At 45.6% G+C, this 16777-nt stretch overlaps 1 protein-coding gene across 2 annotated transcripts in view; it reads left to right on the forward strand.

Annotated features, from left to right (window-relative positions):
• slc12a2 (solute carrier family 12 member 2) overlaps positions 1-16777 on the forward strand; it is a 66909-nt gene that overhangs the window by 30678 nt on the left and 19454 nt on the right. Inside the window, exons 17-22 of one of the 2 annotated variants that reach the window (XM_023961198.2) lie at positions 7346-7486; positions 8604-8710; positions 10744-10823; positions 13126-13263; positions 13939-13986; positions 14837-14959. In XM_023961198.2, coding sequence (XP_023816966.1) covers positions 7346-7486; positions 8604-8710; positions 10744-10823; positions 13126-13263; positions 13939-13986; positions 14837-14959 — 637 coding nt within the window. The remainder of the gene's footprint in view (positions 1-7345; positions 7487-8603; positions 8711-10743; positions 10824-13125; positions 13264-13938; positions 13987-14836; positions 14960-16777) is intronic. The other variant, XM_023961199.2, reaches the window with a different exon arrangement.

Raw genomic sequence — 16777 nt, forward strand, 5'->3', positions numbered from 1 at the left:
GCGTTTTAAATAAAATGGATTATTATTATTATTAATATGACTTAAAAAAATAATCAATAAATACAAGGGTCTATTACAAAAGTTGAAACAGATCAAATAAATTACACCATGTCTGGACATTCTTATGATTCATGTAATGTAAAGATTTAGAGAATAGGTTGAGACGGTTGAGTAATCCATTAATGTGAGGTTTCACCTTTAAGAATTAGTGCAGATTGAGCATTCCCGTTTAATGATATTTACCCTTCCAATCATTCTTTACATTCTCGCTTTAACTGGGATAGTGATCTTTGTCTTTTGTGGAAATGATGTAGAAATTGTGGAACATCTTTTCTTTGAATGTTTTCATGTAAAAAAGTTTTGGTCTTCTTTTCATAATTGGCTCAAATCGAAAAATATCAGCATTAACCCTTTAAATTGGAATACAATTAAAAATTTGATTACTATTAATTGATAAAAATCTGGACTTTCTGATTAATGCACTGATTGTAATTTCAAAGAATTTTATTCATACTTGTAAACATTGCAGACATTTTTAATACTTGTCTGTATTTTTTCCATATACATTTATTTTTACGGTTGTTTATTGGTGATAGTAACATGTAAATAAAGACAGCAGGTAATGCAGGCTGGAAAACAGCTGCACTTTTTCAGACCATAAATAAACAATAAACAATTTGTTTATGAAAGTTTTGAGGATTTTGGAGGATTTTTACTGTTGATGTTGCACAAAATTAGGAAAATGCCAAATATTTTTGGAGTAATCCCAGTGATGAGTTCTGTAGTTTAGTTTTTAATGTTTTATGAGACCTTAACATGATTTTCACATTTATGTTTAAAAAGTTCAGGTTAAGATAAAGTTTTAAAGTTTTAAAAGTTAAGCTTTAGTGTGTTCAATAAATGTTTATCTTGTTCGGCCCGCAACCTAAAGTGTGTTTTGGATTTAGGCCCCCCCTTCTGCAACTGAGTTCACCCCCATGTAATACGAGTCTAGAAAATTCATGCATGTTTTTGTGTGTAAAATGAGCAAATAAAAATAGAGCACACAAGAGGATGTCTTCAAATTGTGTTTGTGTGTGCGGGGGGGGGCTAGGAGGTTTTTAGTAAACAGGTCTTGTGGCGCCCTTCATACCACTCAGTGCCCATGAAATAGCCCTCAGTCTCGAAAAGGTTGGTGACCCCTGCTTTAGACTGTTCCATCCTTTAATTTTTTTCTAACTTGTCCTGTCCAACAGCTAAGCAAACAGATGAAAGCCTTTTGTGTTGGACATATTTTACTGTTACAACAGGGGTTATGAATCTTATGATACACCAGATGTATATTTAAATAAACCCTTTTTGTAATTTCAGCTAAACTTTATTCATATTAATTATATATTGTAAATATTTTTGTTGGACTGGACGGAAAAGAAAAGGAAGAAAGAAGAGAGAGGGATGACAGATAAGGGGGTAGAAGGGTGATTATAGTAGCGGGTGTAAGATCATGAAGCGTCAGAAAGCAACAAGTTGCTGGATCTTTATAATCACAACTGACAGGTTAAGATGCATGATAAATCTAAAATGGCCGGGGCCTATCCACACACACAAACGTAACAAACACAGCTGTTGGCTCCAAAAGTGTCTACATGGACATACTACCACTAACATTCACACACGCCTACTTATGCATTCAGACTAACACACATGAAACATCTCAGTCATGCAAATTGTTTGTGCAAAGCTGAGACAGCACCTGTGCTGGAGTGAGAGTTTCTGTTCCTCTGGGGTGGATGATGGAATGTAAAAAGAGGGAGAGAACCCAGCCGCCCCCCCCCCACCGCAGCGGCAGCCGGGACCCCCGAACACCCGCACAGTACAGCAGATAGAGAAGGACCGCCCATCGGGCAACCACATCCGCCACCCCGGGCAGGGCCAGCGGGACCGCCACAGCGACCCCCAACACCACAGAGCAGGGGGGCACAGGGGGCAGAGAGTGCAAGCCCCAGCCCGACCCATAGAGCAGCCTCCCCACTGTGCCCAGGGGTCCAACGAGGACAGGCGGCCTCCCACCACCCAGGAGTCCTGAGCATCCCCTAGGGAAGACACGCCACCACGCTCCAGCCCGCCCCAGGCCACAGTTAGTCCAGGAGAGAACAAGGCAGGGGCAGCCCCCCCGCCCACGAGGAGGATGCTTAAGACGAGCGAGGGTCCCCCAGGGGTGTTATAAATATGCCCCGACCAGGCTCACCAGCAGTTGAAAAATATGAAGAAGGCCGGCGCCCAGGGGCCAGGACCACAACCCCCACCACAGGGACACAGACACCCCCCAGCTCAGGTGTGATGGGATCCCCGGCTCCCGGTTTTGCCAGAGAGCTCAGGGATCCCTCTCCCTGCGTGGAGAGAGGGCCGCCGGGCCCAGGAAGCCAGCACCCAGAGACAGGGCCGCCGTGACAGAGGGCCCCAGTCCCCTCCGACAGGGATGGGGCGGGGGACAGAAGATCAGAAGTCCCTCTTCCTTGTGTGATGTATGTGAGTTAGTGAACGTGTACGTGTAGGGGTGTGTGTTGGAGTGTATATTTGTGATGTAAAGGGTGTGTGTGTACTAAAGGGTGTGGTTAAATTTGCCGTGGGGGGGCACTGACTCTTCCATCCTTTAGGCTGTTCCATAACTTAACTCCGTATATTGTTACACAAAAGCTCGTTTAGTTGTGCCTTGAGTACTCTGCAATTATTTTCTTTCCTCAAACTATAATATCCCAATCTGAAGAGAAAGACGACTGTACATGTACTGGTATTAAATTAGAATAATTCTAGAATAATCTTACTGCTCTTTTTTGTCAAACGGCTTTAAAAAGGTTTTGTATGCACTTCCCCAAGTTTCTAAACAATAGGTTAAGTATGGTAACACAAGAGAATTCTACAGTCTGTTTGGTTTAAAGTGGGTTTCACTTTGACTGAAATGCGTTGTGTTTACAGAGCTAAATGCTGTTTCCAGGTAAACCTGTCATCTATGGTCACCTGCAGGAGTTTGAAATGATTCACTGTTTCTAATCTCACTCCTGCTGTTTGGATCTTAATTTGCTCTTTTATCCTATTGTTGCCAAAAAACATCATTTACTTTTATCCAGATTCAGTGGGAACTTATTTCAGTCGAACCAAAAAATAAAGATCCAGGAAATCCATTTTCATCATGGGGTGGAGGTTATGTTTTATGTTCCTCTCTGCTGCATTCAACGTCTTATCTTTGTATAACATAACACTCTTAATGTTGGTCATAATTTGTCCGGTTAAAAATACATTTGGCTGATAGATTATAGTTTTTTTTTTAATCTAAAGGCCAACTTGGCCGGTGACTCAAGAATCAAACTTTGGCCCCTGTGTGCGCCCGCCCCACCACTACTGTGAAAAACCAAGGGAAGGAAGCGAGTTCGGAGCTCGCCGTCATTCAGGAGGATTAACTAGACAACTCCAACCGCCGGACATCGGCGTAGCCGGTGTTCAAAGGGAAGTAACGGAGGAACGACGTCGAACACGTTTATTAGGACTGGGAGTCAGCGCCAGGCGAGTTACAGCGCCCCTTGTGGACGCCCGAGCTGAGGTATCTGCTGTAACTGTTGTCCGAGCTTTGGCCAAAGCCGGCATCGTTGCTGAAACGTCCCAATTGGAAGAGTATTAATAGAGAAACACCTGAAGCAGACTGGCTTCACAGGTGAAGTGGCTTCGATCAACGTGGACCAAAGAGTTTTGGCTTCATCAAGGAGGTTCAGGATGCCTTCATATCTGAAATGATCGTGCTTTCAAGTTCTGTTTTTCTCGTGACACGTAAGCGTTTACCAGAGCAGTCAGAACAACAGGTCCAGCTGAATGTTCAGTGTTAATTACCTATGAAAAAGCTCCTGCTGGGCATAAATGTCCACTTTAAAAAGCAACATTGAGGGATGAATGTCGGCTGTGTTCAGGGCTGACTGGCAGCAGCTCTGTGGAACATGTTGTCCTGAATCGGTGGCCTCAGATCTGTCCTCCTGCCCGCTGATGTGGCCTCCATTAGGGCTGAAAAGGCGCTAGGCCTGACTGAAACTGCGTAAGCATTCCTGGCTAATGACATTACCATTTTCTAAATAAAGGACAGATTTGTGGCTCAAGTCTTCGTTTGTAAAGCCAGAGTTTCTGACTCACTTCAACATTACTTCTCGATTGTAACTCCAAACTGAATGCAGGGAGAGGAACACAGAAAGTCAAAGGTGTTCAAAGTTGTGGAACTAATAGGATTTTCATGGTAATTTACATTACAATACTGTTACTTTGTAATGGTTTTTTTTGTCCTGTTTGTACCACAAATGTCTTTGAACTGTTTGTGCTGTGTTGTTGTTGGTCAAAACGTTGAGCTTCATTTCTAAGGAAACAAGTTTGGAAACTTTTGTCCATAGGAGCAACAGACATTATCATTGTGATCGCAGTTAAATTGGTGAAAAAGTGTTGTTTACTGTAAACTTACTGTAACGCTCATGACGGCCTCCTTCCTTCTACCGTACCTGATATCAAACCCACATGATCAGTGTTGGCAGACCGTTTCCAAGCATGTTTTCCTGTTTTATTGTCCTGAAGTGGCAGCATTTTCTCTTGTCTAGTGGGGTTTCGTCATCGTGTCGTCATTTTAAATGTGAGGGCTTAAATTATAGCTGAATACATCAGTCAGGGTTCCTGCAGGGTCCTAAAACGTCTCATAGAATTGATGAATTTAGACATTTCTTAAAAAGTCATAAAGTCTTGAATTTTTATATCTGAGCCTTAAATATTGTCCCGTTTGAAACTTTTCCGTTTAACTTTTTCATCAAAAAATATCTACGATTATTATTTTGATAAAATGGTGTAAATAAAGAGCGGCAGAATCAGTCGTTATGCATTGATATGCTGGATGACCCCAGCGGTCAACAAGGAAGCGCTCTGAAGCCTCATTTCAAAACACGAGGCCTCCAGACAGCTGCTAATGCCCGTCTGCACCCCCCCCCCCCCCACTCCTATACACATTAAATTTATATGAGAACTGGCCTGAGTGACTCCTCCCCCCTGGCGTTCTAAACAGGATGTATCTGCTGGTTCCATGATGCCAAAATCCCATAGACTTCTACCGAGAAATAAACGGCTGTTACTCTATTAGTCAGAAGAACTATTTTTGATCTTATACTTTTATTAACATCTTCTTGATAATCCTAATTTTTTCATGATATTCTTTGTTGCAGCACAAGTTATTCAAGTTCTAAACTGACCAATCAGAGGCCTCAGTGGTGCTCGCTGGCCCCCAAACATGAAACCGTTTGACAGATTCTCCTGAGCTGCTTTCAGTGGAAGGGGTGTGGCCTTTCAACAAGCTCACTCCTGATTGGCGACCGTGGTTGCCATAGAAACATGACTGTGACTGACTTGGACCAATCACTGTCGACTGGCTCCAAATGGCAGCGCCTGTAAAGAAGGAAAATGACGACTGAATTGGCTTCATTTGGCTGGAGCTAGTAGTAAGCCCTTTTCTATGGGTGACATCAGGCATGCTCAGTCCAGTCCTCTTAGAAATGGTCCACACCAGCGTTGAGGTTTTGGACTCCTCACAGCGGTACCAAACACCAGTCTTTCAATGGAAACGAGGGCATTTTAGAATTAGAGTATACTCTGACATAGCCAAAAGCTTAGTTTGGTAAAGTTGGTGAGATATTCACATATTTAGGTTTCTGGGCTCACTTACTGTTTTGTTAAAAATGTAAAACGAACAGCAAGGGTCTGTTGGTTTGTCTTGCTCAGATTGGCTCTTCCATCCATCTTTCGTCCATTTTCTTAACCTTTTGGAGTTACTGCAATGCCAGAACTTAACCCTCTTGGGTGAAGGCAAATGGGTTGGACAGCGCCACGCAATGACACACAACAATGTCACACGTAGGAACAATTTAGTCAGTTAACCTAGGAAACCAGTGTGCTTTGAGAAAACCCTCATGTGCACAAGGAGAACATGCAAACTCCACACAGAGAGGTTCCAGCCAGGACTTGAACCAGGACCTTCTCACTATGACGTGTGAGTGCAAACCACTGCACCACAGTGAAGCACAGCAAGACAGCCAACCTGAAATCATGGTCCAACCTTCTGAAGAGACACATGAAGCCACTTTTATGAGTGTTTCAAAGAGCAAGCCTTTAAGTCCAGTTGATAAGACTCCGGCTCACACATTTGGTTTAGTAAATGACCGTCCTAAAACGCAAGGATTTCTCTTTTTTTGTCAGTACGGCTGGGCAATGGGTAGAAAAACAGTCTTGGTTTGGTCTTACATTTAACTTCTCAGTAAGTATTAAAATATGTGTTTCCTGGTTTTTGTTTGTCACTTCCATGCTTCTCCTGCATCACCTGATAACTAGAGTAAACAGTAGAACTCAATTCTCCAAGGATCTATTGTTTATTATTCATTCCTTGACATATTTTCTTATTGAGTCCAATCCCTCTCTAAGGACTGAGTTTCAGAGCCCTGGCTATGTGTGGAGGTGGGCCCATCTATATCTAGATGGTATCTCTCAACCTCTCGCACAAGCTCAGCCTCCTTCCCTCCCAGCAAGGTAGGGAAGGTAGCTTGCCATCTCTCGGTGGGTGGAGTGTCCCTGCCCCAGGTGGAGGAGTTTAAATATCTGGGGGTCTTGTTCATGAGTGAGGGAGGACCGGAGCAGCGTTCGTAGTTATGCGGTCGCTGTATCGGTCCGTTGAGGTGAAGCGAGAGCTGAGCCAAAAAGCAAAGCTCTCAATTTACCGGTCGATCTTAAGTTCCAATACTCACCTATGGTCATGAGCTCTGGGTCATGACCAAAATAACCAGGTCCAGAATACAAGCGGCTGAAATGAGCTTCCTCCGTAGGGTGGCTGGACGCTCCCTTAGAGATAGTGGGAGGAGCTCTGTCACCTGCGGAGAGCTCTGAGTAGAACCGCTTCTCCTCAGGCCTCTAGTCCAGATGCCTCCTGGACGCCTCCCTGGGGAGGTGTTCTGGGCATGGCCCACTGGGTGGAGGCCCCGGGTAAAACCCAGGACACGCTGGAAATAATAAGCCTCTCGGCTGGCCTGGGAACGCCTGGCAGTCATATCAGAGGAGCTGGAGGAAGTGGGCGGGAGAGGGAAGTCTGGGCATCTTAGCTTAGACTGCTGCCCCCATGACCCGGTCCCAGATAAGCGGAGGAAGATGGATGGATGGATGGATGGATGGATGGATTTTCTTATTTGGTTTAAAGTAACCAGGAGGGGAACTCGTAATGGTCTGGCAGTGTAAGAACCCGGCTGGGTTCAAGTTGGCACGTTGCTGATCGTGAACTGAACTCCTTTGTGCATTTGGGCTCCCACAGGGCTACAGAAGACCAAACTTCAAAGACCTGGCTACAGACCAGTCCCGGTACCAACGCTGGCTGATGAAGAACCAGACCAAGGCTTTCTACACCCCTGTATATGCTGAGGATCTTAAGCAGGGCTGCCAGTACCTGCTCCAGGTAAGAAAACACAGAAATGGAAATGCCCGGAACATTTGGTTGTTGACAGAGTTTTCTCAATGAACCCTTGAAACGAGAAATGCTCATCCTTTTCTGCTACAACACCATGAACTCCACATGTGGAAGGCGTCTTGCCTTTCTGCCTTGTTTCACATGTCCTGACAGGGCAATGGGTTGATTAGTCGCTTAAACTGCTGGAAACATGAATAAATAGAAGAATCTGACATGGTAGAGTCCTCACTTCACACCTACTTTGTTAAAGCAGCATCAACCATTGACTGTAAAAACAATTGACAGCTCCACCCCTCCCTTTGTGTTCCCAAACAGGAAGTACCGTTACTTCCTGAAACAGGCGCCGCCATGTTGAAAGCAGGTCCGAGGTCCGAGTTGCTCTGAGTCAGCGTAAATATGGCAATGGCGACAGTAGTTGCCATTGATACGTTGACTCCGACCCATCACCGTCGACTGCTTTCAACATGGCGGCGCCTGTTTCAGGAAGCAACGCTGAGGGATTTGGCCTCATTTTGCGAGAGCTGGAGGTAAAAAATTTGGTGACGTCACGCTGCGATTCGTCCATTGTTTTTACGGTCAATGGTTTCAACTCATCTGGTTGGGTCTTTATAAGCTTTCCAAGAATAAACTAGTCGGTAGTTTACAGCAATCACAGATGACTGAAATCAGTCTTATCATCACTTCAGTTCATATAATTGTAATATTTTTTCATCTTTGCCACATTCCACAAGCACATATTGAACATGTGCCCCCTACTGGTCTGATGGTTTCTTATGGACTGAGATGTTGTCTTCTTTGATGGTTTGCTTTGATTACGCAGAAAGGCCTCACACTGGGGGGGTTATTTTTCTTTAAATAACTTCTTTTTTTATGTATTTTACTTTTCAAGTTGGAAAAATGTATAAAGTAAAATGTTTTGTTAAAAAAACAATGTTGTTGCATAATGAGGAAATAAAACACTTTATTTATTTATTTTTCGTCCTCAAAAAGTATCGATAAGAGTATGGTTAAAATACCGTATGGATAAGCAGGATCAATAGGAGTAGTAGTACCGTTAAAACCTTAACCATACCCATCCCTAACGAGTCCTCGTCTGTCCACACAGGCTGCTGGTCTGGGTCGCCTCCGGCCAAACACTCTGGTTCTGGGCTTCAAGAACGACTGGACAGATGGAGACATGATGAATGTAGAAACGTACATCAGCATGATCCAGTAAGTTATGGACTTGAACTTGTGAGTGATAACAGCCAAAATGTGCAAAAGCAAATGAAAAGAGGATTTTCTCTGTGGGGGAACAGTGCATGAAAGCAGAAAGCAGATCCTGAGACGTCTGGTCCAAACTCTGAGGAAAAGTAGGAAATAGATGCACAGATGGGCTCTGGGTCCTGGAGAAAAGAGAGGGGTCCCTCTGACCCTCTGATGACCCTCTGATGACCCTCTGACCCTGCACCTCCTTGCTTCACACAGAGTCGGGGTTCGGAGTGGGGGGCGGGGGGTGACTGCAGCGACCCACCAGCTCAAACTCCAAGATCCATTTTCTCAGACAGTTTAGTCAGAACGACAACATTTCACTTCATTGTTGAAAGAAAAGGTTTTTGCCTTTAGAACCCATGTTTCACTCTCTGAAGGGCCCAGGGTTCTGGTTCTGGTTGGGTCCAGATTTGTTGGTAGAGACTTCAAACAAAAGTGTGTGGCTTCTGTCCTGTTCTCAAGTTTCTGCTGCTGTGGTCTGGACAAGACCGACCCCTTCTAGCTCTGCTGAACCTCTCTCTCCAGAGCACTGGGGGCAGTAAGCAGTACACATTAAAGCACTGGGGGCAGTAAGCAGTACAGATTAAAGCACTGGGGGCAGTACGCAGTACAGATTAAAGCACTGGGGGCAGTAAGCAGTACAGATTAAAGCACTGGGGGCAGTAAGCAGTACAGATTAAAGCACTGGGGGCAGTAAGCAGTACACATTAAAGCACTGGGGGCAGTAAGCAGTACACATTAAAGCACTGGGGGCAGTACACATTAAAGCACTGGGGGCAGTAAGCAGTACAGATTAAAGCACTGGGGGCAGTAAGCAGTACAGATTAAAGCACTGGGGGCAGTAAGCAGTACACATTAAAGCACTGGGGGCAGTACGCAGTACACATTAAAGCACTGGGGGCAGTACGCAGTACACATTAAAGCACTGGGGGCAGTAAGCAGTACACATTAAAGCACTGGGGGCAGTAAGCAGTACACATTAAAGCACTGGGGGCAGTACACATTAAAGCACTGGGGGCAGTAAGCAGTACAGATTAAAGCACTGGGGGCAGTAAGCAGTACAGATTAAAGCACTGGGGGCAGTAAGCAGTACACATTAAAGCACTGGGGGCAGTAAGCAGTACACATTAAAGCACTGGGGGCAGTACGCAGTACACATTAAAGCACTGGGGGCAGTAAGCAGTACACATTAAAGCACTGGGGGGGGCAGTAAGCAGTACACATTAAAGCACGGGGGGGGGCAGTAAGCAGTACACATTACTTCTATGAACCTGAAGTGAACTGGAATCAGGTCTAGGATCCCCACAAATCCGTCCTGTGAAGCTTTAACCTTCCACTCTGATCATCTATTTTCCCAGCATTCCCAGTGACGCCGTTTTTATCCAAAATCCAAAAACCGGTAATTTTGTAGGACAGTTTTTGCAGAGCAGCAGGAGTTCATTAGAAGTTCACCTTTGAGGTGTGGGCAGGACTGTTGGTGGGGAGAAAGCCTGCCCTCATTTCCCATCATCACTTTGTTTACACTGTCTCCTGCTAGCTTACAGCCCCTCACACCCCAAGCTAACATTAGCGGTGCTACAACAACAGCAGCAACATCAGATCCGTCCATCCGTCCAGTTCTGATCCAGATTCCAGCTCAGACCAGGGAAACTAAGGCGGTCCTGGATCTATTGGTCTGCATCAGAAGGGGGCGGAGCATGGAGACTTTAGAACCAATGATTGTAGTTTTTTATATAACTACAAGCCTTTTCAAACAGCGATTTGAATAAAGACATTCCCAGAAATGCAGTTTTAATCTTTATTTTCTTCATCTATGTCGTCCTCCGTGAGAAAAAAGCTAGAAACCCCAAAATCCAGGATTTTCCTTGGAGTGGGTCTTTAGAAACAGCTGCTGTGCTCCGTGTTGAGAAAAGGTTTAGTGATGTTTGTCACTGCATCACTCAGGCCTCTCATCTGACTCTCTGCTGACCTTCACCGTCTCTTCTCCTCTTCAGCGATGCCTTTGACTTCCAGTTCGGTGCCGTCATCCTGCGGCTGAAGGAAGGACTGGACGTCTCCCACATCCAGGGGCAAGGTATCTCCCCCGGGGCACAGAGGGGCTGTGGGTTGCTCAGACTAAAGCACTGTTGCAGATTTGATCTTTTTGCTTGCTTCAAACTTTGTGCTTTGGGTTAGCTCAGTCTAAAAGTCATTTTTCCCCGTGAGCATGAGAGTTTGGCGTTTTCTTTTTACTTCAGTGAACATCAGTGCTCGGTCCGGCAGACGTACTGCTGCTCTTGAGGCTCCAGTACGGTCATCACTTCAGGTTTCTCTCTTCCTTCAGAGCATTTGCTTATCGATGCTCCAGAGGTTCTCCACAGGGTTGAAGTCAGGGGAGGATGGGGGCCACACCATCAGTTAATCTCCCTTTATGACCATTGCAGCCAATGATGCTGTGGATGAGCAGGTTGGCCAACGATCCAAGGGTCGGCGGTTCGATCCCCGCTCCCTCCAGTCAGCTGTCGTTGTGTCCTTGGGCAGGACGCTTCCCCCTCCCTGCCAGCCACGCCTCTGTCCTTCTGCCCCAGGGCAGCTGAGGTTCATCAGTAGTTACCCTCACCAAGTCTGAATGACTGATGGACTCACTGTTAACGCTTTGAACGTCTGGAAAAGCAGATCAATCCATTATTATTATTATTATTTTTCCTGCCGCATGAGATGCTGCATCGTCATGCATGAAGATTAAGGCTCGGTTCTTCTTTTTGTACCACAGAAGAAAGTGGTCAGTCAGGCAGAAGCTCCGCCTACTTTTCAGAGGCCATTCACCTTCAGGGATGCTAAAGGGGCCGACCAGCTCTCTCCCCATGATTGGGGCCCAAACCATGACTCAGCCACCTCCTTACTAATGTTGCAGCCTTGTTGGGACATGGTGGCCATCCAACCTCCCAGCACTCCCTCCATCTGGACCGTCCAGGGTTACACGGCTGTCATCAGTGAACCAGACTGTTTGAAACGGAGTCTTCATGTGTGTCTGGTCCCACTGCAGCCGTTTCTGCCTGTGAGGGTCGTTTAGGGGTCCATAGAGGGTCTACGGAGAACTGCAGGCCTCTGGAGGATCCTACACTGTGATGTTGGTGGGACTCCAGACAAAGCAGCAGCTTCAAATCTGTGCTTTCTGCTTTGTGATGGGATTTCAGCAGCTGCTCTCTTAATCCGATGTATTTGTCTGTCAGAGTTCTTCATCACTCTGTCTTCATCTGCACCAACCTGTGTGTCTCTGAATCAGCCACAGATCTCTTTATAGGACGATGATCACACATTGAACTGTTTCAGGCTTTTCAGCAGCAGAGACGCTTTTTCTTTTCATGTTGATTGAAAATGTTGGTCTGCTTAATAATGTGGAACGTCCTTCTTTAGTAGTTTTCCCTTTATTTGAACTCACCTGGAAACCAATGATCACAGGTGTCTGAGATGGATGTCAGTGATCCAAAGAGCCCAGAGACACAATATCATCCATGGGTTCCATTGAAAAACAAAGAACTTGATCTTTTTAACACTTAAATACAATTTGCTTCATAATTTGGAACAGACTACCCAGCTTTGCATGTTCAGGCGTGTTAAACAGATGTAGAGAGTTTACAGCAGTGTCTACATGCATGAAGCCCTCAGGGGGGGTTGGTCACTGAAGGCCGAGGATGACCTTTCCCAGTTTGTTCTTCATCATTTCTTCTGTTTCTCACTGGAAAAACACTTTATTAGAACTGTTTTAATTTAATCAACAGAAATAAAAAGTTTGAATCAGTGATTTATAGAAACATAGAATTTCCTGAGGCTTTAAGTTGCTGGTAAAAACCTTTAAAGTGGGCCCCAATAGAGCCAAAGATACATATATATCTATATATATATAGATATATATATGAAGATGATCATTAGAGCCTTTTGGGCTCTTCTTTAGTCCCTGTGGACAGGTTGATGGTCCCGGAGTGAAACGTTAAATCAAAGGAGAAAAAGCCACGGCAGAACAAACAGTTGTCAAAAGCAACACACAACAGTAAACTCATCAAACACAGAAGCAACAACTGAAGAGAAAGAAGACGGAGAAATAAATATGATGCGCTCTGACGACAGCTGAGGTCTGAATGTTCAGTGACATATGGAGCAGAACATGTCATGCATTCGTCTCAGGAAGAACATGGATTAGTACACGAGTCACACATTTCCCAGGTGTGGGATCAATAAAGTATTTCTGATTCTGAGTTACAACAAAGTCTTTGTTTCTAGGGAAGACAAACTCTGGATCTGCCGTGTTCCTCAGAAAAAACTCCTGTTTTTCTTTCTCTCTTCTGAACCGACGTGTCGAGGAAGCAGCTGTCCAAACCCTGTTTGTTTTCTTTCAGATGACCTGCTGTCGTCCCAGGAGAAGTCTGCCGGAGCCAAGGATGTGGTGGTGTCCATGGAAACCAGCAAAGACTCGGACTCCTCCAAGCCGTCCTCCAAGGCCACCAGCCTCCAGAACAGTCCAGCCATTCAGAAAGGTGGGACAGGCTTTGGACATGTCCTGCTGCTGGCCGTGACGCCACAGCAGCCGCTCCTACTGTTAACTATTGTTATTAAAGCTGCATGCTCAAAAGCAGCTCAGCAGGAAGCTGACTTACTGTCCTAAGCCCCGCCCTCACCAGGAGTCCCCCCCCCCCGTTTAGTAGGGTATAATGTTTACATGGGGGAGAGGTCCGTGTCAGAGTCCACGCTGCATCACAGGAAATGTTTCCCACATTGTGGATGACCTGACTTTCCCAACAGCAGCTTAAGCCCCGCCTCCTGACTCCACTCAGAGGAACATCTGTGGACAGGATCCCAGCTTTGTCATGAAAACTGTAAGATGGGGTTTGGTACTTAACCTAGAATGTGGAGTGAACAGAAAGGGTCTCAGCGTCCCGCCTGAACGGTCCTACTGCTGCTGTCCGTCCTCTGGCCCTTTTGAAGTCCTAGTAAAGGTCCCTGTTCAGGACACATGTTGGTTCCTCCCAGCCTGTCCTGGGAGATCAAGGTGAGGTTTGGAACTTTTCTTCCAGGTCTGGAGGAGGCAGAGTCCGGCTCATTTTCTGTGTTCTTCATCACAGACGCATCCCAACCATAAACACTTCATATAATTTTATGACACGAGTTCCTTTTTTTTTCAATTTTCTCTTCCTTTTGTTAAATGTTCACAGATGAAGACGACGACCGCAAAGCTACAACTCAGCCCCTGTTGAGAAAAGGCAGGAGACCCTGTTAAGTTTTTTGCTCCGTTTTTCTTCTTTTGTTTCTCTTCCTCTGCTTCTTTTTCCATCACGTCATTCCATATATTGTCCCTTCCTCTTAAAATAGCGCGGTGTCCTGCGTCCATCTGTGTCCTGTCTCCTCTCTGCCTGGTCCGTGTCTCCGGCCTGCCGGCTTCAGCCCATGGTTTTCCTCCTCTCTCTCTCTTTTACTGCCCCCCCGGCTCGGTCTCTGGGTTCTGCTTCTTCAAATCAAAGCTGTAGCTTCTCTGGTCCGTGGTTACTTCCTGTCTTAACATCTCCGTACCTGACAGTGTTGTGGCTTTCCTGCTGATTTCTCATCTGGGGGAAAGCGGCTGCTCTGTCTCTCTCTCTCTCTAACTTGTAGCCTTTCGGCTTCTCTCTGCGCTGCATGTGAACAGCATTTACCAAAAGCTAGAAGATTTCAAAGCCTCCTCCTCTTCCTCATTCTGATGGGAAGTGTGCTGCAGCTTGTCAGGCCTCATGCTAGCATGTTTAAACCAAAGTTTAGACATTTTCTCCAGCTTTATAAAAACGTTTCACCGAGGCTCTTGGGAGCGGGACGGAACCAGGACTGTGTCTGCAAACGGACCAGAACCTTTGAGGCCATGCGGGGCAGATGATGTTCACAAGCGCAGCCCAGAGAAGTTGTTGCTTAAAGTGTCTCTTTGTGCGTCTAAAGTGCTGAACATTGTGCATCTTCTAAATGAGCCGCTCTGGTGATCCGACTGCACTTTGGTAGTGTCTGTCCGTAATGAGGACGGCCCCTCTGAGACGGCGCCCTCTGCTGGCCGTTTCTGTGTTGACGTGCGGTGGCCCTGTGTTCCAGACAAGCGGAGTCCAACGGTTCCTCTCAACGTGTCCGAGCAGAGGCTGCTGGAGGCCAGCCAGCAGTTCCAGAGGAAGCAGGGAAAGGGCACGGTGGACGTCTGGTGGCTGTTTGATGATGGAGGTGAGCGCCGTTATTACAAAAGGGCTTTCCGTGGAATAAAACCCTCTTTGGTCGTCATCTAAAAAAACTTTCAAGATTTGTATAGCTGTTCTAAAGTTCTGAGGTGTCTCCTTTGCATCTGTCTTTTTTACTTATTCAATGTTGTAAAAGCGAAGTAATGACAGATGAAAGGGAAACATGGTCTCTGCAGGTAGACCAGCTCCAAACAGGCAGTTTATTACAGACCCATCAGTCTCTTTTTGTGCTTAGAAGAACATTTATTCATCGGATGTAGAAGATCTAAACATGCGGTCTACTTTTCACGGTGGAGAGCAGCAGAGAAAGTCACGGGAGGTTCAAGCTGCACGGACTGGAGACGCAAACTTAGTGTTTGCAGGTTAAAGGCCCGTACACACCGGGACGAATATTCGCCAGCGTTTTTCGCCACGTCTTTTGTGTTCACACCCAGGCGATTTTCGCTGACGATGAGCCGAGCGAACATGCAATTTCATTCCCTGACATTAGATGGCGCTTAATGTAAACAGAAATACTCCTGTACACAAGGTGGCGCTGCGCAACTTTACGCTTCTTAAAGTCGCTTTTCACTCAGAAGAAGAGAGCAAGTATTTACACGCTTGTCAGAATCATACAAAGAAAACATGAATATTTCAAGCACCAGTAGCTCCAACTGGTGCTTGGTTCGGGGATGTTTTAGAATGTCCGTCATTATTGCTTCGCGGCAGTGTAGACGCTACTTGGCGTCTATCTTCTTCGCTGGTATGTGTGCTCAGCAAGGCAGTTTTGTGTTTGAGCGCCCCCAAGTTGTGTTTTACTGTAACTTCAGAAGCTCCAGACACGTGTGCAAAAGCGCCGTTCTCATTGGTCGAAGTCGAAAAAAAAAAAGCGAACCCGAGGCGTTTTTTTTTTATGCTTTGACGCGTGGCGTTTTTTCGCGTCGGTGTGCACACTCTTATTGGTGCCCTTTGTTTAGTCACGAGGCGTTAAACGTCGGCGAAAATCGCCGGCGAAATTCGTCCCGGTGTGAACGGGCCTTTAGAGAAACGACTGGCAGCAGAACTCAATGAAAACCACCAAACACCAAAGTCAGCATCACATGAGCCAAGTTCAGGGAGGAACAAGTCGTCCTTATGATCCAGAAGGCGTAGGCTGTGTCTGAATTCCCGCCCTAACCCCTACCTACTTAAAACTAGATGGTGCGACACTATGTAGAGCCCTGAATTTGAAAACCAATTCAGACACTATGATCAATACTTTTTCTTCTTCTTTTTTTTAACGGTCTTCATCAATTTCACGAAGTTAATATCTAATTGATGTGAGCGTTTTAGGACGATTATTTGAGTCTTATGTCTTCTGAAGAAAAAAACGTTAAAGGTTTTTAAAAAAATACATTTAAGTACATTATTTTGGCAAAAACTGTTCCGCTGCAATGCATTGTGGTCTTTATCCGCTGATCTGGTGAGCATGGATGCAGGTTGGTTTTTCACAGAGACTTCTGGGAAATTTCTGGGACACTGGATTTGGAAAAGTAGATTCAGATAGAACTAGAACACTAGAACATGGAGAAAACACTGTAGAGTGAGTAGAGGGAATTTGAAATCAACTCTAGAGTGGGATCGTCTTTCTTCAACATCCTTAGGGTCAGTAGACACCGTTCCTAAGGTCTGCTGGGATGCAAAGGCATCGTCTTCCCTTTGCCCGTGTCATCTTCAGACTGATGGAAGGGCTTCCCTCTTTTGTGGTTTTTCTGTCCCGTTGGCTCATTTCCTGAAACAGAAACCACATTCTCTGGACGTTTCTTTGCTGTCTGTCAGCCGATGA

The sequence above is a fragment of the Oryzias latipes genome, chromosome 12, assembly GCF_053564925.1.
Source record: "Oryzias latipes strain Hd-rR chromosome 12, Olatipes_Hd-rR_3.1".
Taxonomy (NCBI): Eukaryota; Metazoa; Chordata; class Actinopteri; order Beloniformes; family Adrianichthyidae; genus Oryzias; species Oryzias latipes.